Raw genomic sequence first — 27,170 nt, 5'->3', positions numbered from 1 at the left:
ACTTAATGAAATGTCTTCAGATAATTAAAACAGACTATGTCCAAATGGAATCCTTTGTGTTATTGACAATGAAAAATAAAAACCCCTATGAACTTATACTCTTGTATAAGTTGGCAGAGTGTACTGGAAATTATAATTTAATATTTAAACGGTTGACATTTAACACAACAATTTCAGAGACAATATCAGTTTATATATCAAGATAATTCTTGGCATGTTTCCATCTGCTAAGGACCTTCTTAATCTGATCTTCTTGATGCAAGATGTGGGACCTCTTACTGACATGTCATGAAATTTTTATTGATGTGTGATTTGAAATGGCTGGTATTCCACACAATGAGATTAGAATCAACAATATTGATTAGCTCAATGTCATGATAAATATTTTAACTTTTGGTTTATATTTCAAATTCTTTATAAATTATTAATATTAGTTTGAACAATATTTTATTGTTCAAACTAACAATAACAAGTAGTCCTTGTTTGATTTAATTATGACATCATACAATCCAAATGGGAAAGCGCCCAAAATGGCAGTGAGATAGTATTAATGTTCGATACAACAGATTTTCTTTCCGATCCGATACCGAGTAAAATTTAAGCTGGTATTGGCAATACAGATCCCATACTTTGTGCAAAGACAGTTAATTTGTTTCTTAATTAAATAAAAAATAAATGTAATCCATATCTTGGCTTCATAAAAAGAACACAATGTACTCTAATGCACTCATTTTAAACTCAGAAGTACATTGAGCAATCTCGTTTACTATAAACTATTTTAATTCAGCTGAAATATACAAACATGTGAAATCGAGTTGCAAACTAAAAAAAAGAAAATTAGTAAAGTAATAACCCTACTAAATACATCCTTGTTTAATTATTAAAACTACTATAAAATGACAGCTGAAATAGCTCCATGTCACTTTTTTTTATAATCTGTCAACATGTCCATTTCTGAGTGAGTGAGCGTCAGCAGCACGCTGCGCTTGGGCATTACGTCCTTACACATTACATACTTACCAAGCGGAAGAAAAAGTAGTTCCCATTAACAACGTTTCATTTAGGCAAGATCTCAATAATTTAGTTACTTTTTAACGTACTCTAGTTAATCTACATTATCTCAAATTACTAAAGTGTTGAAAGTATTGATCCTTGGATCTGACAATAGATTTTAAAGAATTAAGTTCTGGTATCGGAAGAATCGATATTTCAGTATCAATCCGCACATCACTAACGGCAACGCCAGAGATCATTTAACTGCCCTGATTAACGGTTGATTCAGTTGTAACAGCCTAACTAAGCTTTTATCTACTGTACTTTTATAAGATTTTCTTTTGGCAAATTCTCTAATCTCGGTTGGACATGAATGACGATGGAGGACTTTTTTACGTGTATAGACCCTACAGCTGCTGTACTCAGAGGTAAGTTTAAAGTTGTCTGTCTTTCTAAGATAAGCTAACTGAAGCTAGTTAGCATGTCGTGAAATGCCAATTTTCATCCGCGGTTAAAGAGCCGCTCTTGTAAATATGAGCTTTGAACAGTTATTAACCACAAAAGCTGTGGCTTAAAAATAATATCGGCACGAGTTCTTGGTAGCTTCCATTTTTTAACATAGCTAAGGTGGCTTCTCATTCGTAGCTTCTGATTCGGGAAATGGTTAAAGGGCAATTCCACCTAGTATTTCACTAACTGAGGGTGTTTGATGTGCTGTAATTTAAAAACTTAAATGCAATGAGTCTAAAAGCCTAGGTTAGATATTCCACACTGTTACCAGAATATTTTAAACACTATTTTTGATGGGTGAATTTAAGTAGTCCTTGTTTGATTAAATTAAAATAACTTTCTTGTCATCTTGAATTCATGTAATATTGTAATGGAGCACATGAACTAAAATAAGACTTGTTTTATTTTTCAAGTAAACCAAACTGTTGCCATGGTGAAGCCTATGCCAGACACATCGTCAATCACTATTGCACCATCTACAAGAAACTTTGGGAATTGCAAGTGACGGCATCCTTCACATTCTTGAGGTAAGAAATTTATGATACTGATTCATCATTACACTGATTAGTCCCTAAAACGTGGTTTGTTTTGTGATTGTTTTTCTGTCTGTGCTCCAATTAGCAGATGACCCAACAACTTAAAACAAGACCACTTTTCAGCTCTGTGGTGATCGTGAAACCAACTTTGTACTGGCCATTGGAACCATGCCTGCCCTGATCTTCTGAAAGGAGGACATCACAGCTACTACACCTTTCAGCATCCGTGTGTGGGGCCACTCCTCTCTGTGCTGCTGACAGACGTCTTGAGAACGCTGTCCGTAACTGAGGCAAGACTTCCACATATAAAAGGCTATGGCTGATAGGAAGAAGTTCATTGCGGAGGAAGCTCCTATTGTTGACACCTAATCCCAAGATTTTTTTTTGCTTTGGACAATTTGGTTTGCTTGACTCTTAGTGCGGCAGATGTGTCAGATCGTCATTGTTCTGTCATTTTACAGGATTGTTTCAGAATCAGATGCCCATCCAGACTTTAAATTCTGACCAGTAGTCATGTTTTATTGTGTTTATGTGAAACTTAAATGTAATAAAGATGTTAAAAGTAATTGAACTTATGTCTTCATTTCAGCAAGCCAATAACATCTCTTGTTCCAGTATTCACAGGATAAATTTTTGGATTTTTGTCTTAGCATAAGAACCTTGAGTAAAGCTGTGACAAAATATATATTTTAATCCTATGCAACAATAAAAATAAACTAGTTTTAGGTATATCACTGCAAAAAGTCCCTTTCAAAAACAAGAAAAAAAAAAGTACAAAAATAGGGTATAATTTTCTTAAAATAAGAAAAATTATCTGCCAACAGAACAAGAAAATTTATCTTGTCAAGATTTTCCAAAACAAGAAAAAATATCTAACCAAGATAAACCTACAAATATCTTAAAATTAGTGTATTTGTACTTAAAACAAGCCAATTTTACTAATACAAATAGCATATATGAGAATTATTTTCTTAATACATAGAACATTTTCCTTAAAATAAGAAAATTTTACGCTATTTCAAGAAATTCAGTGTCAATTAACATTTTCTTTACTTGAGATAATTTTTCTTAAAATAAGATAATATATCTTACTCGTATAAGTAAAATTGGCTTGTTTTAAGTACAAATACACTAATTTTAAGATATTGTAGGTTTATCTTGGTTAGATATTTTTTCTTGTTTTAGAAAATCTTGACAAGATAAATTTTCTTGTTCTGTTGGCAGATAATTTTTCTTATTTTAAGAAAATTATACCCTATTTTTGTACTTTTTTTTCTTGTTTTTGAAAGGGGACTTTTTGCAGTGTACTGTTATTATTCTTATGCTACCGTCAAATGAATTGGCTTTTTGGGGGCTTTATCATATTCAAAAACTCACCAAACTTGGCGGGCGCATAGAGCCCGAGGAAAATTAACGTATTTTAAGGTCGTCGCAAAAATCGCATAAGAAACGGCTCAAGGGCGCCACCTAGCAACTTTCAAAAGACCCTTTCCTATTCACTTTACTTTATTGTAGAGACTTGAAATTCGGTACACTTGTAGAGCTCCCCAAGACACTCAGAATTTACAATTAATGTCATAGTGCAAGTATGACAGGAAGTCGGCCATTTTTGATTGAATTCCGATTTTGACACCATTTTGGCCGTTTACAGACGTCGTATTTGATCAAACTCCTCCTAGGGATTTTGATCGATCGGCTTCAAACTCGGGTCAGATCGTTCATAAGGCATGGCCGATTCAAAGTTATCAAAATGGTGAGTTTTCGTGCATGCTGAAGGGGTCATACCAGGGGTCAAAGTTCACCTATTCGCCATGAAACAGGAAACTGTTATAACTCTTACACAAAAGCTGACAGAGGCACCAAACTTATAGTGATTGATCATCATCGGGTCCCCTAGAATAATCAATAGTCAAATGATGACATCACGTAGGCCACGCCCCCTGAGACAGGAAGTGTTATGTTTTACTCTGAACGGTCTCTATCTGACCCCTTTGACCTAATCAACATGAAACTGTGTCCACAGACCAAAAACATTTTGGTGTGTTATGGATTCCAACCCTGTTTGTTTTCGATGGAGTAGGTGAGCGTCGCAGCGTGGCGAAGTGACCTTTAACGCCGTGTCCATACGTTTGGCTCTAGATTCCACAATGTTGAGCCCAGCTGCACCAAACTTGACATGAGTGATCCTGGTTGGATCCCCTACGATCATATGTCGTCATAGTCTGACGTCATCAAAGCCCCGCCACCTCAGAACAGGAAGTGCTTTTTTTTCATTGGAATGCTGCATCTCTGGCTCTTTTGACCTAATCAAGATGATTCTGTGTTGGATGACAGATGGCAAGTTGGTCTCACTTGCTTTAAACGCTAAGAGTTTCCAGTAGAGGGTGTGGCCGTGGCAGCGCGTGAATCAGAGGTCACGCCACCGCCATACGTTTGGCTCTAGATTCCACGTTTCATCCCAGTTGCACCAAACTCACTAGGATGCATCCTTATCCGAAAAGGGATCCATAACAATCATTGATGGGCGTGGCCTAATATCTCTAAAGCGCCCCCTAGAATTTTTTAAATGATCAGCCCCAAGCCATGCTTTAACCTAGAAATATGAAACTTGGTGCACATGTGTAACTTGTCAGGACCTACAAAAAAGTCTCTTGGAGCCATGGTCAAAACCCAACAGGAAGTCCGCCATTTTGGATAAAATTCCGCCATTTCCTGTTTTTCATAGATGTCGTATTTGATCGAACTCCTCCTACAGCGTTTGAGATACAGACTTCAAACTTAGTCAGCAGAGAGTTCAGACATTAAAGGTCTAAAGTTATCACAGGAATTTTTGTATGTCAAAGCATGTGGGCGTGGCTAAGTTCCAAACTTTGACTATTCGCCATAAAACATCAAAGTGACAACTTCCACATACTGCATCTGACTTCCTATGTCTCACTACTGACCAACCCTCATTACATTCTCATAGTCAGATGATGACGTCACAGCAGCCCCGCCCACTTCCGACAGGAAGTCACCTGTTTTTTCTACTGTATGTCTTACTTTTACTGAGTAATACATATGGAAGTAATCTTTTACCACCTGATGATGAACTCTGATGATGAACTCTGACACGTGGGGGCGTGGCCAACTGACTGTCTCTCGCCATATGCATAGAATTGTCTCTGAATCACACACGCATCTTCCGATTGGCACCAAACTGGATACGTATGACCTTTGTTCAACGCTAAAGAGCCCAACAGGATTGAATTGCAATTTGATTCCACTGCGCCCCCTAGGTCATTCCATCAGCTATAACTCCTCTCTACATTGACCGATCTGCACCAAATTTGTGGTGTGTCGCCAGGGAACCATGCCAAACTCATCGGTGCGTACTGCCTGGTGGACGCGCGCCTAAACTGCGCGAGAGCGTACGCGGTGGCAGGCGGGCGGCGGTGCTGGATCCCCCGCGGTGGCTATAGGCCGGAGCGGCGCTTGGCTGTGAGGGCCGTTTGTTCTTGTTGTTGTTGTTTTTATTTTTCCGTCACTTCGCGGGACTGTTTGGGGGCTTTAACATATTCAAAAACTCACCAAACTCACCCAAAATTGTCCCCTGACGAAAATTTTCGGATTCTGTTGGAATCCGAAGTGGGGGTGGCCAGACGTACATTTGTTATGTAGGTAGATCTCCCCAAACCAAGAAAAAAAGTATCTTGGAGGTACCCCTTAAAATGCTCAGGGAGGCGGCCATTTTGGGTCAAAGGTCAAATTTTGGCCATTTTTCCATTTTACTCACGTCGAACTTTAACAAACTCCTCCTAGGGACTTTGACCTATCGGCTTCATTTTTGGTCAGGATGCAGTTAAGGGGTGTGGCATTAAAAGTTATCAAAATGGTGAGTTTTCATACATGTTTAGGGGGCGTTCCGGGGCGCTGAAGTTGGCGTACTCGCCACAGAAAACCAACCGCTACAACTTTCACATAGAAAGGTCAATTGGCACTAAACTTGGTATGAGGGATCCTGGTTGGATGCCTGACGATCCATGTCATCATAGTCTGACTTCACCTAAGCCCCGCCCCCTCAGTACAAAAAGTGACGTTTTTTAACTGGGAAAGATCCAATTCTGGCTCTCCTGACCTAATCAACATGATCTTGTGTGCGATGACTAATAACAAATTGCTCTCATTTGCTTTAAAGCATTAAGAGGGTGTGGCCAAGCCTCAAATCTGGCCATTCACCATAAAACAGAAAGGCTGGGGGAACTGCGCCAAAGCGTCAACGGTGGCGAGAGAGTGGTGGTGCAGGAACCCCCGCGGTGGCAAATAGGCCGGAGCGGCGCTTGGCTTCGAGGGCCTCCACCGCCGCTTGCAGCTTTAATTTATTTTATGTTTATAAAGTCATATTTAAGTGTGGGTTACACATATTTCCAGGTGATGTGTCAGACATCCAGAAGAGGAGGAGGTGAAGCGACAATGTCTGCTTAGTTTCTACTCTTTTTGGCATTTTGACTAGATTTGACTGTTTAAAAGTCAGCTTTTTTTATATTTAGCTAGCTTTACTGCAGAATCACATTTAGCATACAGAAGGAGCAGCAAGCCTCCAAATAAACAAAAAAAAACAAAAAACTAACCAATAACGTGTAAATTATTTTCCGGGTTATTTCTGTCATGATTATTCGGGTGAGTGTTGGGAATGGTGCGTTGCACTACTTGCTGTCTGACCGCTCTGGATATCTTTTTTCTGCATTGACTCTCAATATAGCTGTAAAGTGCTTGTTTTTTAAATGTCATATTAAATTGGTTGTGTTCATGCATTTTGACGTGCTTCACCCAGAGGTATTTTTCTGTCGCAATATGCAAACTTCTCATCACTCTCAGAGCGTTAAAGTTCCACACGGCATTGCTTAGGATTTGCTGCCAAGCGCTTGCTCAGTGTCAAGGAAAAGCAGGCTGCAAAGTATGAGGTGATCAGTTTTTGTGATCGGCAACAAAAGACAGTCATCTGCAGTTACTGATCACACACTTTTTCACGGAAATCAGCCGATTATTATCGGTAGCCAGTCGATTGGCACACCATTAGTAATTGGCCAAGTTCTCCAGAGATGCACAAAGAGATGCATCTTGGGCTAGGGCAAGAAAAAACAATATTGAGGATGGCTAGCTATGTTTTAGGAAATTGCTCACATTGCTTGAAATGGCAGGGCAACGTGTTGCACCTTCAAAGTAAAAGGACTCAAGTTGAAGATTTAAAAATCTAATTTTCTTTGCAAATGTGGTGAAATTCATTGGTGGGACAAATGCGGTTCCTACCCCTATGTGACCAACTATTGATAAAAAAAATATGTACTGCTTGTTTCCTGCTGTATTAATATTCATTCTTTATCTCTGTTTCTGTCCCTTAGTCCCTATATTAATCATCTGGTTTTATTTTATGATCAAAATTCACTTTCCAAAGCTTCTTACCCCTTTCTTTTATTTTTCTGTGTTGACAGGACAGCTCTAGTTCAGTGGGTTCTGGGGAGTTCAGTGGCATCAAGGAGCTCGATGATATTAGTCAGGAAATAGCCCAGCTGCACAGGTAAGTGGTACTATTAATACAATGATAATAACTTCAAATCCAAATTATACCTAAAGTCAGTTTTGATTCTTTATTTCCCATTCCTTTTCTAATCGGTATGGAGCTTATGTTTTTTACTTCATGGTTCAGATGTGCATTTCCTAATTTAATTAGCAAATCCTGTGCTAGTAGGCCCTTATTAATAGCAGTATTTATGACTTAGTTAGCTGTGACAACATTATCAGTCACTATCAATTTACCATTCTCAATTGTGTATAAAAGAGACAGCCTCCAACTGGAAAGTAAGCCAGCCTGCAGCAGCTTTAGCCACAGGTAGCTAAAATATACACCACTTCCTGTTAGTGCTGTAATGTTTAGGTTCTCTTTCTATATTAATGCAAAATCATTGACATCTTCCAACAGTTGTTTAGAATACCATTTTAAATATTGACATAAGTGCTATGTGCCAGATATTTTGCATATTCTGATATGATTCATAATTTCTCCTTTTGTTTTGTTGTCCATCTTTCTCAAAAGTAGCCTACCCAAGTTACCATATCTAGGATGGTCTTATTCTTCTGTGCATTGTAGGTTCAGTCACAGGGCAAAACAAACATTTTAACGGCACAAACCTGCACTAACAGAGCACTAAAAACGTTCCCCACTCTGGTTTGTTTTGGAGCAACATGGGGGGATTGTGACCTCTGGATGATCTAAAAAATTATTTCTAATATCTCAGAAACTAAAGCAGCACAAAAGAACATTTTAATGGCACAAACATGCACTAGTGAAGTACTAACCACTCAGGCTGTTTGCTGCAATTTTTCAGGTGGTTGGGGTGTCAGGTTCACTCACCTCACTGAGCTCTCTCCTTCAACTGTGTTTGGGGAAACATTTCATTAACATTAATGACTTCTATCTTACTCACAATTTTGTAGCTACCAGCAGAAGGGTGGTTGTAAAAATTATTTATATTCTTTACTGAAGTTGCCACCTTTCAGAAATTGAAATACAGGATGCGCACCACAGCCTGAGTTTGGCTTCTCAGAACGTGGTGGAGTAGCGGATGTGTGATGTTTTTCTCTAGACAACTGAAACTGCAGGACGCTCCAGCAGCACAGGGAAACATTTAACTGCCAAATTAAAAAACATTCTGTATTTTACGTGACTGGTGGCAACCCCCTACAAGAATCTGACCAAGATTAGAGCCTAAAAACTGACTCGATTTATCAATCATGAATGATTTACTAATATCTAGCTCAATATAACTTAATGCCGCTTTGATCTACACTGTTGCGATATCACTCATCTGACACAATTGCCACTGTTGTACATCTTAAGAAATACAATGTATACATGTTTTTTTTTATTTCCCGTCATGTCATGTCTGACTATTGTTTTAACAATTACAGGCCTTATTTTTTCAGGTTCACTTGGAGCTAGAAATTCTTGAATTCTCCTTTAGAACTTATGTTAAATTGTATTAAGATCATTAAATGGAACATTTTTATATTATAATCAGTCAATTGATAGGTTAGTGTCAATCCCTCAGTCGATACCCTGTGGAGATGGTATGGAGGATTGCAGATCTATGGAAATTGGCAGATTTTATTAAGAGAACATTTTAAAAAATGTATGCTTTGGAATGAAATTTTGTTTCAAAACTAAGGATGTCACAATCAGGATTTGTTAAGTCTCTGTCCAATACTTTATCAAAATTTATATGCTTCTGTTTGTCATGAAGCTGAGGTGAGGTGATGAGAGAGAACGCAGATGGAGCCCAGGGTGAAGATAAATGATGAAGAATATTTAATGATGGGAAGCTCACAACAGTCCAGGAACTGGCAGCACGGCAGGAACGGAGGCTAAGCTCATACCGGTAGCAATCATAGAAGCTAGAACTAGAGCTAACGTCGACTCAGGACTAACAGATCAACTGAGTAGACTGACTAGCAGACAACAACAAACAACATACAACAAGGATCTGACAAGAGACAGAGACAACAAGTGGACTTAAATACACAGGGAGTAATCAGGGGAACTAGACACACCTGGGAAACAATTAGGGAGCAGACAGGACAACACAGAGACTCACAGGGAACAGGATCACAATAAACACAGAAAAAACCCAAAAATAAACACAGAAAACTCAAATCCTAACACTGTTAACTGTTTGCATATAGAACTGGAGGTTTGCAAGGAGAAAACATATTCTTGATTAGAAAAACATGAAGGTAATTAATTATTATTAATTAATGTTTTTTTATAAATAATCATTCATTATTTATTCAATGGTTTCCATGGAACACAACGACTCTCAGCTCACTTAACAGCCGGACAAGTTACTGGTTTTGCTGAAAATAGAACATCAAAGTCATATTGACATAATGAGTGACTTCCTCTGGACTCTTTCCACCTGGAGAGAAGATATCAAAATCACTAGGATCTCCATGGATTATGGTTGGGCTCAGAAAGAAATGCAGATGTTGTGAATGTTAACAGAAAAAAGAAAGCTGGGCAGGTCTGCAAGCGAGGCTGAGTAAATAAACTTATAAACCACCACTCCCCAGACTACACCTCAAGACTGCTAAATCCATCATCAGCATGCATGAAGAGGGGTTGCTTCTGTCTACAAATATGTCGTTGGTGACTGTTGCAGAATTTATGTCACACAAGAATAAGACTGTACCATCTCCTCTCTACTTCATGGAGCCTGTGTGAAGGGTTCACACCATCAACACAAGAAAGTACTGCAGAAGTTCATCAGAGCAACCAAAAAGATCGTGGGCTGCCAAATGTGCCCTCAAATCCAGGAAATCTTCAGCTCTCGATGCCTCTCCAGAGACTAGACCAGGAGTGCTCAAGTCCAGTCCTCTGGAGCTACCATCCTACAACTTTCAGATGCATCCCTGCTCCAACACACCTGAATCAAATGAATGGCTCATTACCAGGCCTTCTCAGAGCTGATCCTGGTCCGTTGGAGTAAGGACGCTTCTAAAAGTTGCAGGATGGTAGCTCTCAAGGACTGGACTTGAGCACCCCTGGTCTAGAGCATCCTTAAAGTGAGCCGGGAAAAGATGAACATGTTGGCCTAAATATGTTGTAATTTTCCAATTAGCTAAAAAATGACTGTGATACGCCAAAATTCATAATTACTTAAAAAATGCATATATTTTGTTATATTTTTCACTCATGGAGGTCGCAATGTTTTCAACCGATGGGTTGACATACTGGCATCTACAGAGTAAACACAGGAAGGCTAGTTGTTTTTCATATTGCGTTTGACTGGTATAATTTTAGATAATGTCTCACTGTGTCACTACAGTGATCCCTCGTTTTTCACGGGGGTTGCATTCTGAAAATAACCCGCGATAAGTGAAATCCGTGAAGTTACCTTTTAGTTTTTACAATTATTATACAGCATAATTAAATACTCTACATTGAAACCAAAGAACAAAACCTGTTTTCAGGTCAGCGGATGTGCGTGTTCATCAATCGGGCCTTAATGTGATATGGAGTCGTGTCATTAAAGCGTCTCCTCAAACCTGCTTTGCGAGATTCACAGCTGTATCTACGGCAGACCAACGGATCTCATCAAATGAGCCTTCGGTCGGTTTTGCGCTGCCTCTGGTCACAGTTTTTTCCAGCAGGCATTCAAAGTTTCAGTTTCCATCTCCTGAATGGCCAACCTGCATTACTTGTATTTAAATACCGTAATGTTATTGGCACAGAGGTAGAGAAGGAGCTCGGAGACTGTTTAGCCAATCAGGATGCAGAACAAAATGTACTGTGAAAAAACTGCACAAAAAAATCCGCGAAGCAGCAAGACCGCGAAAGGTGAACCGCATTATAGCGAGGGTTCAATGTATTGGCTGTAATAAAAAAAAAAAGAAAAGAAAAAAGTAAGGTGAATTTGGATAATTTCCCACATCGAAAAAATAAGAGCACAGTGCGAGAACTGGAGCAGAGCGTAACTGCTGACGGACCTAATCAGTGCTCTAAATATTTCTCTCCAGAAGACTTCGTCATTTGTACAAGCAAAACTGGCAAAGTCTCTAACAGGTGATAGTTACCTTAATGACTAAAAAATAAATGCTATGCGCTGTGCTGAGACATGCAGAGCTGGAAGCTCTTTGAAATGCTAACAGAGCTATACTGCCTCTGGTTCTGAAACCACTGATCCATCTGGACCAAGGCCAGACCCTAAACAGCACAGCTGTTGCCAAACCGGACACTTCGTTACAGACGCTGGGTGAAACATCTAAGACAGTGTTTCTCAACCTTTTTCAGCCCAGCGCCCCCCTAGCCTTTATCCAGGTCCCTCTCCGCCCCCCACCAAGGATTTGTAGGCTACTTTGCACTGAATATTATTTTATCATTAATATTACTATCACTATTGTAGATGTTTTGATTTTTATGCTTGTTTCTGTATTTATCATCAAAAATAATTTCCCAGAGAACAAAAAAGTCATGGGAATAGAAATTATTTTCACAGGCGTCTATGAAAAATGCAACGAACATTCAAGTTAAAATTGGTAACAGCAGCCAATCAGAGTGGAAAAAAATTCTTGTTCTTTGCCATTTTCTAGTTGTTAAATATTCCACAAAATGACCAGATAAAAGATGAACAACATGCCAGTTTAAACTTTGAACTGTTTGCAAAGCGACTGAGCTCTGCAACATTAAAACATGGATAGAACTGTAACTACATTAATCATAACTCTTCTTCTCTTCAGTGTTTGTCAGTTTCTGGTGGTGCAGCTCTGTGCTGCCTTCAGGAGAATGGGACATCAGAGTATCATCCATAAAATTTCACCCACATGGCATTTATTGTGCAAACAAGAGCTTTCAGTGGAAAAACTAAAGTTCCAGGTCCTTTTAATGCCAAACAAATATGAGACAGAAACATGGATTATATCTTTATATAGACCTGACTATAGATTTATAGATTAATAGTTTTACTGGACAGAAATTGCAAAGAACAAATCTGGTTCTTATTCAAATCCTAATGAGTCAAACTGAAAGTGTCATGGAGTCATCAGCCTCATGACATTAACACTGACATGAAAAATAATATTGAAGAAATAAATATATCAAATCTAATTAAAAACATAAATAAGTGATCAGTTCTAAACTGTTATGGTCTGTAAGATATATTTATTCTCAGTACTAGATGTGGTCTCAACAAACCCATGACACTTCAACAATATTATTTTACCTTTTATGTGGAAATAGTGTCTGTTTATTCTTGCCATACAGTCTCTGTATTAATTATTGCTCTAAAGGTCTTGCCATACCAGTTTATTCCTCTGTATTTACTTTAGTTTCTTAGTTTATTCTTGCATTTTGTTCTTCATTCATATGCATTTAGTTTCCTTTGATTAGTTTTATCCTCTCTTGGTTTATTGTTATATCCACTTTTGTTTCTTCCTGTTGCTAGATTTATTTTATCGTTTATTGATGCTCACCATCAGTAATCTTCACTCATCACCTGCTGTGCCGCCTAATCGTCATGTGTTGATTTTTCACTGTTCAGCGTCGGATTCTCTGTTTTTATGCCATAATTCACATCTAGTTCATCGCTCTAAACCCCCTAAGGTGCAGGGAGGTCGGGAAACGTATCGATGGGGAAAAGGCAGACCGACAAACTTTTTAAAACAACGGAAACAATTTCGGTATTATGATTATTGAAATGTAAAAGTGCTGTGGTTCCGTTGTTCTATCTCACCCGTTTCATACCAGACCACTTACAGCACCGTGTTAACGCTATAAAATGAATGCTCTCTATCGTGGTATCACCCGTGGTATCTTTATTTAAATTGTTTCATTTTTCAGAGGGATACAAAGTGAGAGTATCGTAATTTTAGTAATTACATGTAATAAGAGCGATTCTCGGCTGTCCTTCCATGGAAGCGGGCAGCAACCAAACGGAAATAAAACACTTTTCAATATAAGTTGCTGCTTTGACATGATCACAGAACTGCCAAAATATAAAATACCAGACAAAGTGAATCACAGCGACGTCGTCAGCCGGTGTAACATTGAACTGATGCGGTGAAGCTACCAGTAGCAGGAGAACGGAGCTGCGCTGATACAGAGAGCGAGAGAGACGTGGTTTTGAGTTTGTAACAGTCGTAATTGTGTAGTATCTCTTTAAGACATTCTAGTATCTCAGATGACGTCATGTATGCATCACTGTTTCTTTTTAGAGAACGTCTGAGAGTTGGATACTGTAACAGTCATTACAAATTGTTACAATACCTGGACTGAGACGGACATATAACTCTCTTACGTTGGTGACGTTACGGGTTGCTTTGAACTCTGCTTATTTCATGTGTGAACGTGTAGCAGCTGTTCAACCGGGCTTGTAAGGTTGGTGAAGAGCGTTTTATTAAAGGACAACACTGTGGAATTCTCAGTACCAGTGAAGTTGTGAGTTTCTAACCGTCCAGTCGAATCTACCGCCTCCTCTCCTCCCTTAAACACAACCTGAAGCGTTACAAATGGTGCCCGAACAATTTCTCTTGGACCTCAGAATGCAGTATTTTCTACCAGCTATTATTTGAAACGTGGAAGAAGTACTTTACAGTATAGTGGACGTCCGCCGCCATACCTCGTGTGAACAAACCGACCTAGGCCAGGCGCGGACTTCGGAGTTTTCCAACGGCACCGACTGCAATCCATTAGGTGTAACCTGGTTGACCATTGGATTTATGGGCAAGTCAGTCTATCAACGATTTGTGATAGTGCAGGACCTCTCATCCCCCTTAGTTCTTGGAATGGACTTTATGACTCGCACTTCACTAACAATTCATGTCCCAACCAGAACAGTAATTGTGGATGACAATTCCCCATTTCTGGATGAACTCTGTGAAAATGACTTTGTGGAGGCTGATCTTGAGTGTGGAATGATGACTCTACAGAACACTCCACAGCTCTCACTTAAGGAAAAAGTTGAAGAAGCTAACTTGAATCCTGAGGAAAAAAATGGACTGTTAAAGTTGATAACTACAGTGATCTGTTTGATGGTCATCTAGGTCACACTTCTCTGACAGAACATGTCATTGTCACTGGGGATGCAAAGCCAGTTAACCCTATCGCACCTCCCCAGCTAAAAAGCAAATCATTGAAGAGCAAATACAAAAGATGTTAAAGGATGACATCATTGAACCTGCGTCTGGACCATGGGCGGCTCCTGTGGTCATTGTGACCAAACCACTCCGTGAACCACGGTTTTGTGTTGACTTCCGGGGTTTGAATCAGCTGACTGTGAAAGACTCTTACCCACTACCACGAGTGGATGAGTCATTGGACTTTTTATCAAGAGGAAAGTTCCTGACAACATTAGATCTTGCTCGAGGTTACTGGCAGGTCCCCATTGGCGAACAGGCTAAACCTAAGACTGCTTTCATCACGCATTGTGGCCTGTTTCACTTCAAGGTCCTTCCTTTTGGTCTATGTAATGCTCCTGCGACCTTTCAGCGCTGGCCTGATTTATAAGTCGTGTGCAGTGTATCTGGATGATATTGTTGTCGCATCACCAACTTTTGAGCAGCATCTACTTGACCTAGAGGAGGTCCTTGACAGGCTTAAATTTGCTGGCCTCTCATTGAAACTGAGCAAATGTCAATTCTGCCTTTCGGAACTCACCTTCCTTGGCTACCGTGTCACACCATCTGGCATTCATCCTGACCCTGACAAGGTGAGAGCTGTGACTGAGTTTAAAGTGCCAACCACGACAAAGCGGGTGCGACAGTTTCTTGGCTTAACAGGCTACTACCGCCGCTTTGTACAAGATTATGCAAGTCATGCAGAGCCACTCTTCACCCTCACTAAAAAGGACGGGCCGTTCAACTGGACCGACGAGTGCAAAGCAGCTGTCGACTTTCTAAAACATTCCATAACTTCGGCACCAGTGCTAAAATTCCCAGATTTTACGTGTCCGTTCTTCATCCACACTGATGCATGTGATGCTGGACTTGGAGCAGCATTAATGCAGAGGGATGAGAACGGCAAAGATGTAGCTGTGGCTTTTGCTAGCCGTTCACTGCATAGGTCAGAAAAATCCTATTCAACTCCAGAAAAAGAATGTCTGGCTGTTATCTGGGCATTGGAACATTTCCGTCCTTATGTCGAAGGTTTACATGTGACTATTTACACTGACCACAGCAGCCTCAAGTGGTTGATGTCTCGACCAAATCCCTCTGGTAGGCTTGCTAGGTGGTCTCTTCGCCTTCAAGACTTTGACTTCAGCATCATCCACAAACCGGGAGAACATAATAAGGTGCCTGATGCCCTTTCACGTAATCCCCTCCCAGATGTGGACACACCCATAGATCTTCTTCCTCCCTATGCCGTGATTGGAAGCATGGATCTTCGTGCTCTGCCCGCTGTAATTGTGTCGGACCGTCCTCATGTTCGTCAGTTGCAACTGGAGGACCCAGTCACAGCCAACTTACTCTGCCAACTTGAAAATGACCAACAGAGTGAGGAGGATAACCAAGATCTGCAAAAGTTCATTGTACAAGATGGACTCTTATATTTCATTGATGAAAAAACAAAGTGCGGTCTTCACCCACTCAAGCAGATTAAACTTTTTGCTCCAACTGCAGTCCGTAGTTATCTGCTCGAGTATTATCATGACCATCCTACAGCTGGACATCTGGGTGTTGCAAAAACTCTGGCACGCTTGCGTCTCAGGTTCTTCTGGCCAAACATGAACTCTGATGTAAAGAAATATGTGGTGTCATGTCGTTCGTGCCAAGTCACTAAACCGACTCAAAGAAAACCAGCAGCCCTCATGGTCCCAATCCAACCACAGAGACCATGGGAGTACACGGGTGTGGACTACATCGGCCCACTCCACCGCACACAAATGGGAAATGCATATATCCTTGTTTTTGTGGACTATTTCTCCAAATGGATTGAAGTGAGTGCTGTCAGGGAAGCAACTGCTCGAGTTGCTGCTAATAAGTTCATCAACGACATATTTGCCCGACATGGTTTCCCAAAATACCTTATTTCAGACAGAGGAACACCTTTCATCAGCAACCTGTTTGAACATGTGTCAACACTTGGAACTGAGCACAGATTGACAACTGCTTACCATCCTCAAACTAATGCAACTGAACGTGTAAATCGCACGTTGAAAACAGCCATTCGAGCATATATTGAGGACAAACACACTTCTTGGGACAAATATCTTACCCAGATTTGTTTCGCACTGCATACGGCACCTCATGAAAGTACAAACCTGAGTCCCACAATGATGCTCTATGGACGAGAGTTAGACACTCCCTTGGACCTCATCACTCAGCCGTCGTGGGAAGGAATGGACGACCCTGAGACTTCTTACCCAGATCACCCGAGAGCCTCGATTCAAGATGCTCATGACCATGCTTGTACAGTTCTCACAGAAAGTCATAGAAGGCGAAAGCATTACTATGATCTAAGACGACGCCCAATCTCTTTTAAAGTCGGAGATCTGGTCAGAGCAAAATACACCCAAAGTCGGATGCATTATCTAACTTTTCAGCAAAACTGGCGCCTCTCTACATGGGTCCCTACCGTGTCTACAAATAGATGTCCGACGTGAACTATTGTCTAACCAAGGTGGACACTGGAGAGAAAGCTGGAGTTTTTCATGTTGCAAACCTTCAACCATTCTACACCTGGGCTACAGCTTCATCTAACAAACACTCAAAGCAAACCACTTCTGCAGATTTGGTTTCCATTTCACCAGACAACAGTTTTTCCCCGGCTCTTTTGGACCCAGAGCCTGACTATGATGTCGACGCTGATATCGTCTCTGATGACGTCTCTGATGACGTCTCTGATGATGTCTCTGATGACGTCCCAGTCAAAACTGATTGGGAATATGCGGATCCTGTTCCAGCCTTTTTGGACCACGACCCTGTCCAAGACACTGACACTGCTTTGGAGACGGCTCTTAACAGTTTTCCCCCTGCGGACGATGGGTGTGCTGCTGGTGTCTCTTATAATTTTAGACCGAGACGTGTTCCGAGGGTCACCACTGACTGGTCAGTCAATAGATGGACCAACCCTTTTCATACCTCCAGGTTTAACCTGAAGTGACCTTGTTTGAACTTTGTTTTGCTAGTTTCAGTAGTGTTCTGTGACTGTCACTTACGTTTTGTTCGGGTCATGTTCAAACGTTTAACACGTTATGCTAAGGGTTCTAGCATTTTCAAAAGACAAAAAAAAGGAATTCCACTTTTGTAATCGTCCTGCCTGCCTTATTTTTTTGTTTTTACAGTACTCGTAAAAGTAGATATTGCCGTTGTTGAAAACTGCCATGTATGTCGGCTTTTCAATATTATGCTGTATATTCCCGGTTTACTTTTAACAACTTATCCATGTATGGAGGTTTGTTAAGTATTGACTGTGCCTTTTCTGTTTTCGGCTGAGGGCAGCCTATTCTGACCTGGGGGGAATATGTAACAGTCGTAATTGTGTAGTATCTCTTTAAGACATTCTAGTATCTCAGATGACGTCATGTATGCGTCGCTGTTTCTTTTTAGAGAACGTCTGAGAAACCTGCTACAGTTGGATACTGTAACAGTCGTTACAAATTGTTACAATACCTGGACTGAGACGGACATATAACTCTCTTACGTTGGTGACGTTACGGGTTGCTTTGAACTCTGCTTATTTCATGTGTGAATGTGTAGCAGCCGTTCAACAGGGTTTGTAAGGTTGGTGAAGAGCGTTTTATTAAAGGACAACACTGTGGAATTCTCAGTACCAGTGTAGTTGTGAGTTTCTAACCGTCCAGTCGAGTCTACCGCCTCCTCTCCTCCCTTAAACACAACCTGAAGCGTTACAAGTTGTTTAACGATTTTTCCCTTTGCTGTGGAGCACAGTACGAAATTAATAATATCTACGTCCAAGAAAGTACTCAAAAAATGTACTTAAGTATAAGTACAAATACACAGTCAAAAATGTACTCAAGTAAAAGTCAAAGTACCACATTAACGTTTTACTTAAGTAAAAGTCAAAAAGTACTGGCTTTTAAAAATACTTAAGTATTAAAAGTAAAAGTACTTGCTGAATGCATTACCTAATCGCTAATATCATTAAGTGTGCCGATCGTATTTAATTTCAATACATCAGAAATGTGCCATTTTAATTAACACTACCACAGATTAAACATGTTCTTATTGTGTTTATTCTCTGTAACAGTTTAGTCTTAGATATGCGATTCTATGAATCATAATTTCAGGGATGGAAACATCTCGTCTCCTGTCCTAACATAACATGAACTTCATTAGTCACATTTATTTAGAAAGAAATCTAACTGAAAGGGGATGTAAAGAAGGTGCGGGTGGGGTGGAGGACATGCAACCAAGGAGCCATGTAGCAGAGTTGTAGTCAAGACCACCGAACCCGAGACCAGCGCCCCGCGCTAAATGACACAATAACATTAAGTTTACCTATCAAAATTGGTTTTCAGATTGATCTGAAAGATCCACATTCCCATAAAAATACCTAGATATTAAATACTTAGAGCTGAAATATATTTAACCAGTATCAATTAAAACTCACTTCATTCTGTTTTGCTTTCATCGCTGTGCTACAATCCACAGAGGTCTCCTGCTATTCCTAGAAAAATAACGCCCTGGGCGGTTGCCCATATTGCCCATGTCAGAAACCACAACTGAAACATCGCAATTAACGGTAAATAACGTTCAACTATGAACACTGTCCAACGGCGCAACAAGTAACCAAGCAGAAGGAGTATTGTGACTGTTTTCATCCTCCCTCCCACTGCGATTTGCCACCATGATAGAAGACGAAATCAATCAATGAGCATGCTCTGTGTTCATACATTCAACTTTTACTTATTCAGAGATTAAATAAATGTGTGTATATATATATATAAATGTATATTACTGCTCAAAAAAATAAAGGGAACACTTAAACAACACAATATAACTCCAAGTAAATCAAACTTCTGTGAAATCAAACTGTCCACTTAGGAAGCAACACTTATTGACCACAGGGACCCTCGTCGGGTCAATCAGCTGCCCGCTTCCATGGAAGGACAACCGAAAATTGCTCTTGTAAACATGTAATTACTAAAATCACGATGCCCTGACATTGTATCCCTCTGAAAAATGAACCCATTTAAATGAAGAAATCCCTCCATGGGTGATACCACGATAGAGAGCCTTCATTTTATAGCATTAACACGGAGCTGTAAGTGGTCCGACATGAAACGGGTTAAATTGAACAACGGTACCACAGCACTTTTAAATTTCAATAATCAGAACACCGGAATTGTTTCCGTTGTTTTAAAAGGTTTATGTCAGTCTGCCTTTTCACCATCGATATGTTTCCCGACCGCCCTGCACCTTAGGGGTAAAAAAAAAGACGCGCACATTGCAGCAAAACTCAGAAACAGGTATTAAGAGAGGAAAAGTTATTCTAAAAATTTAAAAACCTTTTGACTATATCCTCTCTATATAGTCTCTATGCCCGGATTCAGAAAATGCTGTGCGCAAGGACTGAGATCACACAGAGATGACAGCGTCACAATAATCAGCATTTATTCAAGACAGATGCATACTATCACCAGAAAAGCACATCACAAAGCATCAGAAACCTCAGAGCACAAACAACACATGAATTTACCTGAGAAAAACAAAAAAGACAAACAGATAGCAAAGACGTCTTTGGAGAATTGCAAGCGCAAATCTGATTTGTTACTCTGTGTGGAAAGTTTTATCTCCCTTTCTTTAATTTATTCAAATAAGGCGTATCTTTGCTCATCCAACCAGGACCTGTCTCTGACCCTCTCTCTAAATCTATTTGCTCCCATTGTCTAAGGAGAGCTTCTCTGAACTCCTGCTGGTTTATGGCTTTCACAGATCAGTGTGAAGAGCTAGAACTTCCTACTGATTGTTTCCCAGACAGACAAAGGGCAGATCAGAGATCTTGGCAAACAATCTGCCTTAACTACAGGTAAAATAAAGGTCAATAGGCCAGAATAAGTTATAAATTTTAAAACTATAGTTAGGCTATTTCAATCAAGTCATGTTAAATTTCAAAACTAGCTTATTTTAAATATATTTTCTTCGCATCAACGTCTTCAACCAGTGAAGGCGGTAAAGACACCCGAGCTATTGTCTCTCAGAGAAACCATAAAACATCCGCCGACATCTATTGTTTGGACTCCCGGAGGAGTCGTTACCGCGTTGAAGTGTAGGCCTTAAAAAAAAAATAATAGAAAAGACAACAACCAATCATCGGATTGCTCTTTACAACTCTGTGACTCACGTCAGATTTTTTGAAACCCTGTCTCCCGCAGTGGGAGTGGATTGCAAGTGAAAGTAGCCTCCTTTCTCCATGTGTTGCAAATGTTTACACCGAGGGAGGCAATTGAGGAGCAAGAGATTAAAAATGTGGTTGAGTCACTTCCCCTTTTTCTCATAAGCGTGGCTTGTGGTGAGTAATTTTGTCAATGACTGTTAACGAAAAAAGAAAAAAAGAGCAATCTCAAGAGTGAGATCAGTCTGTCTCTCAATTCATAAATGAATATGAGTTTTACTTTGTGTTTTTTTTTTTCTCACACGACTGTTTGTATTGACGCTAAAGTTGTGTCCAGGTTCATTGAAAACTTGATAACCTGATGAAGACTTGATGATGTTCACTGAGATTCAAGTGACTGAAAAATCCAATCTAGCAGCAGGAAATCAGTTCCTAATCAAAGATCAATTAACTCTCTGGGTTCAATCACTCAAGAAATGAACAAACTTTTAATATTATTCAATCTGGAATGATTCAACGTGGTTCAATAAAGTTTTTCAAATTCTCCTTTCAATTTTTATTTTTTTAACTCTACAAAATTGAACTTCTGTAGGGCTTAAAGAGCTCTGGCCGAGGGCCGGATTTCCGGCTTTTGACCAAACGGTCCGCCTCAACCAAACTAGTCTCCGGGTTTAAAGAGCCCTCTCTACAAAGATGTCTGCCAATCAGAATTCTAGCTCCCGTGTTCTTGACCAATGACTGTAAAACAGTTTGTAGAAAAGAAGCGCATGCGTTCGGTTTGGCGGTTAAATCAAATGCGATATGAAAGAAGATGGAGTTTGTCTCACCCAGTAAAGAAACACGTTTACTTGAGAAAGGAATTAAAAACAAGTGGCGCTGGGCATGGCTAGAGGAAAGGGGACAAGACGGAAAGCTGGCGGAAAGTTTTACAACAAGGGGCGCTGCAATTCTTTTGGGGCACGTTTGGTCGAAGGTAAACTTTACACCTTATAATCACAACAATGCCAGTTTAGACTTGAGCAACTTGCTAAAACTGTATTTCGTAGCGTTCATTTTATAACGTTAACACGGTGCTGTAAGTGGTCCGGTATGAAACGGGGTGATAGAACAACACAGCACTTTTAAATTTCAATAATCAGAATGCAGAAATTGTTTCCGTTGTTTTGAAAGGTTTATGTCAGTCTGCCTTTTCTCCATCGACACAGTTCCCGACCGCCCTGCACCTTAGCGGTTAAAAAAACAAACAAACAAAAAAAAAAAAAACCGAGCCACACATTGCGCAAAACTCTGAAACAGGAGAAGCGGGACATATAACGGAGCGACGAACTAGATGTGAATTATGGCATAAAAACAGAGAATCTGACGCTGAACAGTGAAAAATCAACACATGATGTGAAACACATGACGATTAGGAGGTGCAGCAGGTGATGAGTGAAGATTACTGATGGTCAATAAACAATAAAATAAATCTAGCAACAGTAAAGAAACTAAAGTGAACATAGCAATAAACCGAGAGAGGAAAATACGAATCAAATGAAACTAAATGGAAATGAATGAAGAACAAAATGCAAGAAAAAACTAGGAAACTAAAGTAAATACAGAGGAATAAACTGGTATGGCAAGACCTTTAGAGCAATAATTAATACAGAGACTGTATGACAAGAATAAACAGACACTATTTCCAGATAAAAGGTAAAATAATATTGTTGAAGTGTCATGGGCAGGGGCGCAACTACACATTATTCAGGTGGATGCGAAAACATAAATCGCACCCCCCCCCCACGAAGGAGTGTAGAAACATACGCTCCCCCCCAACTCCCCTCCTCCAGACGCCGATACGTTTAGGGCAAAACTCGCTACATTTACCCCGTTATGTGCGCGAGGTGAAGGAGCGTAAGGCGCTGAAGTGTACGGGAAACATAATCGGTGTGCCGATTCAAAACATCTACAATAATGATAGTAACATTAATAATAAAATAATTGTCAGTGCAAAGTAGCTTACATATTCTTTGGTGGGGGGCGGTGAGGGACCCTGATAAAGGCTAGGGGGCTGCTAGCCCGAAAAAGGTTGAGAAACACTGGATTAAACAGACATCTTCTCCCGCTCAGAGGAAACCACTGCGCATGTCTGGAGCTCCGCGTGCGAGTAAAGGTGGAGGCGATGGGTGACAACAGACACTAAGTCACGTTATTGCTTGGATTTTACGGCGCCACTTTAAGTCCCTGAACTTCACATTTTAACGGAAATAATGTTGTGTTTAAAAGGCAGCTCGGAAAAACAGGTTACCACATGTTAACAACGGCTTATACAGTTTTAACTGCTGAAAGCAGTGACAGAGGACACAGATAAGTGCAGAAGCCCCTACTGTATCAAATTGACATAGGAATAACAGAAAGTTGGTCATTCTAAGGTAAAACCCCAGCACATACAGTGTTCATCGTTGTTGTTGTTTTTCATTCATCCATACCGCTTCCCGTGCCCCTACCCCCACCCCCACCCCTGCAATGGCATGGCGCGCCCCACAGTTTGGGAACCTCTGGTATAGCATATTATGACAGTCATGATACTGTCATCATACAGCAGCAGTATCATCAGTCAGAGACTTCTTCAGATTTCTTTCACTACTGACTGCTACTGGGGATCCTTCTGCCCCCAGCACTGCCATAAACAACAGCTCTTAGTAAACTGGATGATATGAGTTACTACAGCATTTAATTTCCCTTTGGGTCAAATTAGATATTTTTGAATTGAACTGAAATTAGTTGATATTCTTTTGATACACCAGCTTATTAATCTAGTATGCAACCTATGCCCTCCAAATGAGCTAAAAAAAATTGCATCTAGTCCTTTATGCATGTAATAATTGGTGTTTTATTTGTTAATTTTTGTATCATTACTATGCTGATTTATTTACACGTGGCAAAGTAATTTTATTGTGTTTGTGTCTCAGGGAGAAGTACACTCTGGAGCAGGATATTAGGGAGATGGAAGAAACTATCAGACAAAAAAGTGCTGCGGTGCAGGTGAGGACATTTTCACAGTGTTCTACATTTCTAATATTTTAAAAATGATTTGGCTACTATAATATGAAAAGCTATGAAGTCTTGGATACATTGACATGTAAAGGTTGCAGAGGCTGTGACTGGTTTATATCATTTTTTGTTGTAACTAATGATTTATCAGGAGATGCAGAATGACATGGACAGAGAGACAACCAATCTGCAGGAACTGGAGGTGCAGAAGCAAGATGCTCAGGACCGTTTGGAGGAGATGGAACAGCAGAAGCATAAATTGGAAGATATGTTGAATGAAGTACACCAGAAGTGCAAGGAAGAATCTCAATTGGTGAGGAGAGAAGAACAAATTTGCAAATGTGATTTTACAGTTAAGATATGAACATGTACTGCATAATAATAATATTTTCATTTGCTACATATCAAAAATATACAGTAACATTTGCCTGGAGGGCATTAACAAGGATGGGCAATTAATTTTCAAAAGGAAGCAACATGAGAAATTTGAATTTGAATCACCTGTAGGCATCTTTACTTACTAATTTAATGCCCTTAAATGTGCATTTAAAGGGGCATTTAAATACAAATGTATGTATCACATAGTGCCATTGTATAGCACAATCAAGTTATTATAAAATTACTATATATAAACATTTTGACGTTGAAATTTAACACTTTGAAATTGGGCCTCTGTTTCTCTAAAAATACCTGCCATTTTGGAAACTCTGCCTTCAGACATCACTGTATAAAAGGCTCAGACATTTTCTGAATTTTTTTTTTTGGAATATTTGTTTAAAGTTTATTTTGGAAAGAGACATAAGCCTGAGCTTAGTGCTGCGTTGCCACTCCTGAAGGTAATTTACTACTTCAAGGTCAGTTCGTAGCATGAGTGTTAAGTTGATGGCTAAAAGCAAGTTATCGCTTTATGTTCTGCTTGTTTATTATAGATTCAGTCTGTAATGTGTGTAAACTATGTGGCAATGGGTACGTGATGTTTGCAGTACTTCCTAGGTGCTTGGAACCTGGTTGGGCTTGTTCAGCCTTCGTAGGTTTAACTTAAATCCATGACGACATTTCGGCTGCATCTTTAATTGCTTTCTATTTAGTTAAAGCGGCAGATATGCGTCATAATTGACATGATGCCACATGCTGACATAATGCAATCCTCCCCCAATTATTCCAGGGCATTTGTCAGCAACTGACCAATCGGCGTTACAAGTACACACCCCTTTTTTAGAGGAATTGACCTCCGACAATATCAAGTGTCTTTCATAGAAAACATGCTGCGGTCAGGGAGATTTTGAGGAAAATAATAGATAATTATGCTCCAAGTTGTCAGTGGGAAATATTCAATCCTGACAGCCGTTACCCAGAACTTGTAGAGGGTGGAATACAATTTATTACATTTCCAAAACCAAAAAGGAGTCTGGAATAATCCAAGAAATGGATCATGGCTTGCAGCCCACCTCATGTGTATGAAACCGATGGACAGGAACTACCCCGTTATTCAGCATGAAGGTAACCAGTAGTAAACCTCCCATTTTTTGTCATAACGACACTTACTGATAGTCACATCAAGCCCAATAGCAGTTAATTAGGCAAATAACTAAACACAAGCAAACAAAGAAAATTATACTTGGGTATCCCCTTAGTATCCCCTTTGTCATGAATGCTGCTTTAACCTAAACAATGTAATATATTATGTGGAAGTAATCTGGCTAACGGCTCAAAGCTCTGTGCTAACGACTCACGATTGATGGTTAAGCGTCAAATAAACACAACTCAGTCTGATTAAAACAACAATGCTAAACATCTAATCATTTCCAGATTAATAAATGAAGGTACTGATGGTGGATTTTATGCGTGTAGATTCCAACAGTAGCTCTATGGCAGCATGAAAACAGACTTTAGTAACTGCTGTATTTACATTTAAAAACTGTTTTATGCTACTTTTTATTTCTAAGCATTTTCCTGAAGGCAGATTTTCACAAGCCGGTATTATTTGAGTCATTAATCACCCATTTTATATGTGCAAAATGCGTGGGACACAGTGTTCACACTCACATCCAACCAGATGTTGTGTCCCTCATCATTTTTCTTCTTGGACTTCATCATTTATTTCTCCATTGTTTCCTGCTAACAACCTTACAGAATTGATGTAGGACTAGTTATAGAATTTTCTTGCCCGCCATCTTTGCCTCAGTCTTAGAACCTTGGTAAGGCAAAAATGACTCAATAAATGTCTCGGGTAATGCATTGAGGTCCTTTACCTCTGCCATAACAGTTTGTTTGTTGGGGTTCGTTCTATTTCCACAAGGGGGCGGAGCCGGCGTCATCCCAAATAGCACAAATATGAGTCAAACAACATTGAAACAATGTCAGGCAGAAACATTGAATCTACGTTGAAGCCTGGCATTGAAACGGAATTGAAAGTGGTCAGTGACTTACATGTTGAATCAACGTTAAGGTTTCAACCATAACTGACACTATATCAATGTTGATTCAACAATTATCGGACTGTGGATCTGCATGCAGGTTTGAGTTGATTTTATATTGAATCAATGTTAGGAAACAGTGTTGATTCAACCATCATCTGAATATGAATCAACATGCATATTTGGGTTGATTTTATATTGAATGAAGGCTATGGAATCAATGTTGATTCATGTACATTTTTTTGGTCTGATAGGTCTACATCATAACATACCATTAAAAGTTTCTTCACTGGTGTTAAACACAATTTTATTGGCAGATGATGGGTATCATGGTATCATGGTATCATCAACATATATTGGTATATGTCATTCAAAATGATCTTACATTAACATATTTCCAAAAGTGTGTGTACAAAAGGTTAAGATGATAACATGGAATTAATGAATTAATGAATGTGCAAAACTGCCCACAGTCATGTTTTATCAAAGGAATATCATTTGAAATGTACATATTATCCCTAATAGACACTTTACCAGAAATCTTAAACCATATGTGAATCTTTTGCTTTTGTTATTTTAATCAAATTCAATCAAATAGTCCTCATTTAACAAGAAGTAACCCGCTATACTAAAGGCTTGTAAAATATTAATAGTGTGAAAAGTTAATGATATGTGTTAAATTAAGATCCTTTGCAATATATTCCATTCATAAAATTAAAGACAACCCTATTTTGCCTCAAACCAAAAACTGTAAATTATGATTATAAGAGATGTTTAGGCATTATTACCTTGAATCAATAATTACACATAGAACTAGATTTTTAGTTTTATTTTATTAATCTGTTTAACCCGCTT

At 39.5% G+C, this 27,170-nt stretch overlaps 1 protein-coding gene and 1 long non-coding RNA gene across 14 annotated transcripts in view; both read left to right on the top strand.

Moving 5' to 3' along the window:
• LOC103464192 (epidermal growth factor receptor substrate 15-like 1) overlaps positions 1 to 27,170 on the top strand; it is a 202,366-nt gene that overhangs the window by 80,987 nt on the left and 94,209 nt on the right. For all 13 annotated transcript variants that reach the window (XR_533610.3, XR_533611.2, XM_081606682.1 and 10 more), the window contains 3 exons: positions 7,511 to 7,596; positions 23,817 to 23,889; positions 24,050 to 24,211. Coding sequence is in view for 11 of the 13 variants with exons in the window: in XM_081606682.1 (XP_081462808.1) it covers positions 7,511 to 7,596; positions 23,817 to 23,889; positions 24,050 to 24,211 (321 nt within the window). In the remaining 2 variants the exon portion in view is untranslated. The remainder of the gene's footprint in view (positions 1 to 7,510; positions 7,597 to 23,816; positions 23,890 to 24,049; positions 24,212 to 27,170) is intronic.
• Positions 814 to 2,605, top strand: LOC145551528 (uncharacterized). The gene is made up of 3 exons (XR_014087397.1): positions 814 to 1,421; positions 1,917 to 2,030; positions 2,125 to 2,605. It is a non-coding gene; the product is annotated as an uncharacterized LOC145551528 (long non-coding RNA).

The sequence above is a fragment of the Poecilia reticulata genome, chromosome 4 (assembly GCF_904066995.2).
Source record: "Poecilia reticulata chromosome 4, P_reticulata-male-v2, whole genome shotgun sequence".
Taxonomy (NCBI): Eukaryota; Metazoa; Chordata; class Actinopteri; order Cyprinodontiformes; family Poeciliidae; genus Poecilia; species Poecilia reticulata.
The sequence above is the reverse complement of the archived record's forward strand: the minus strand, read 5'-3'. Positions and strand labels throughout refer to the sequence as shown.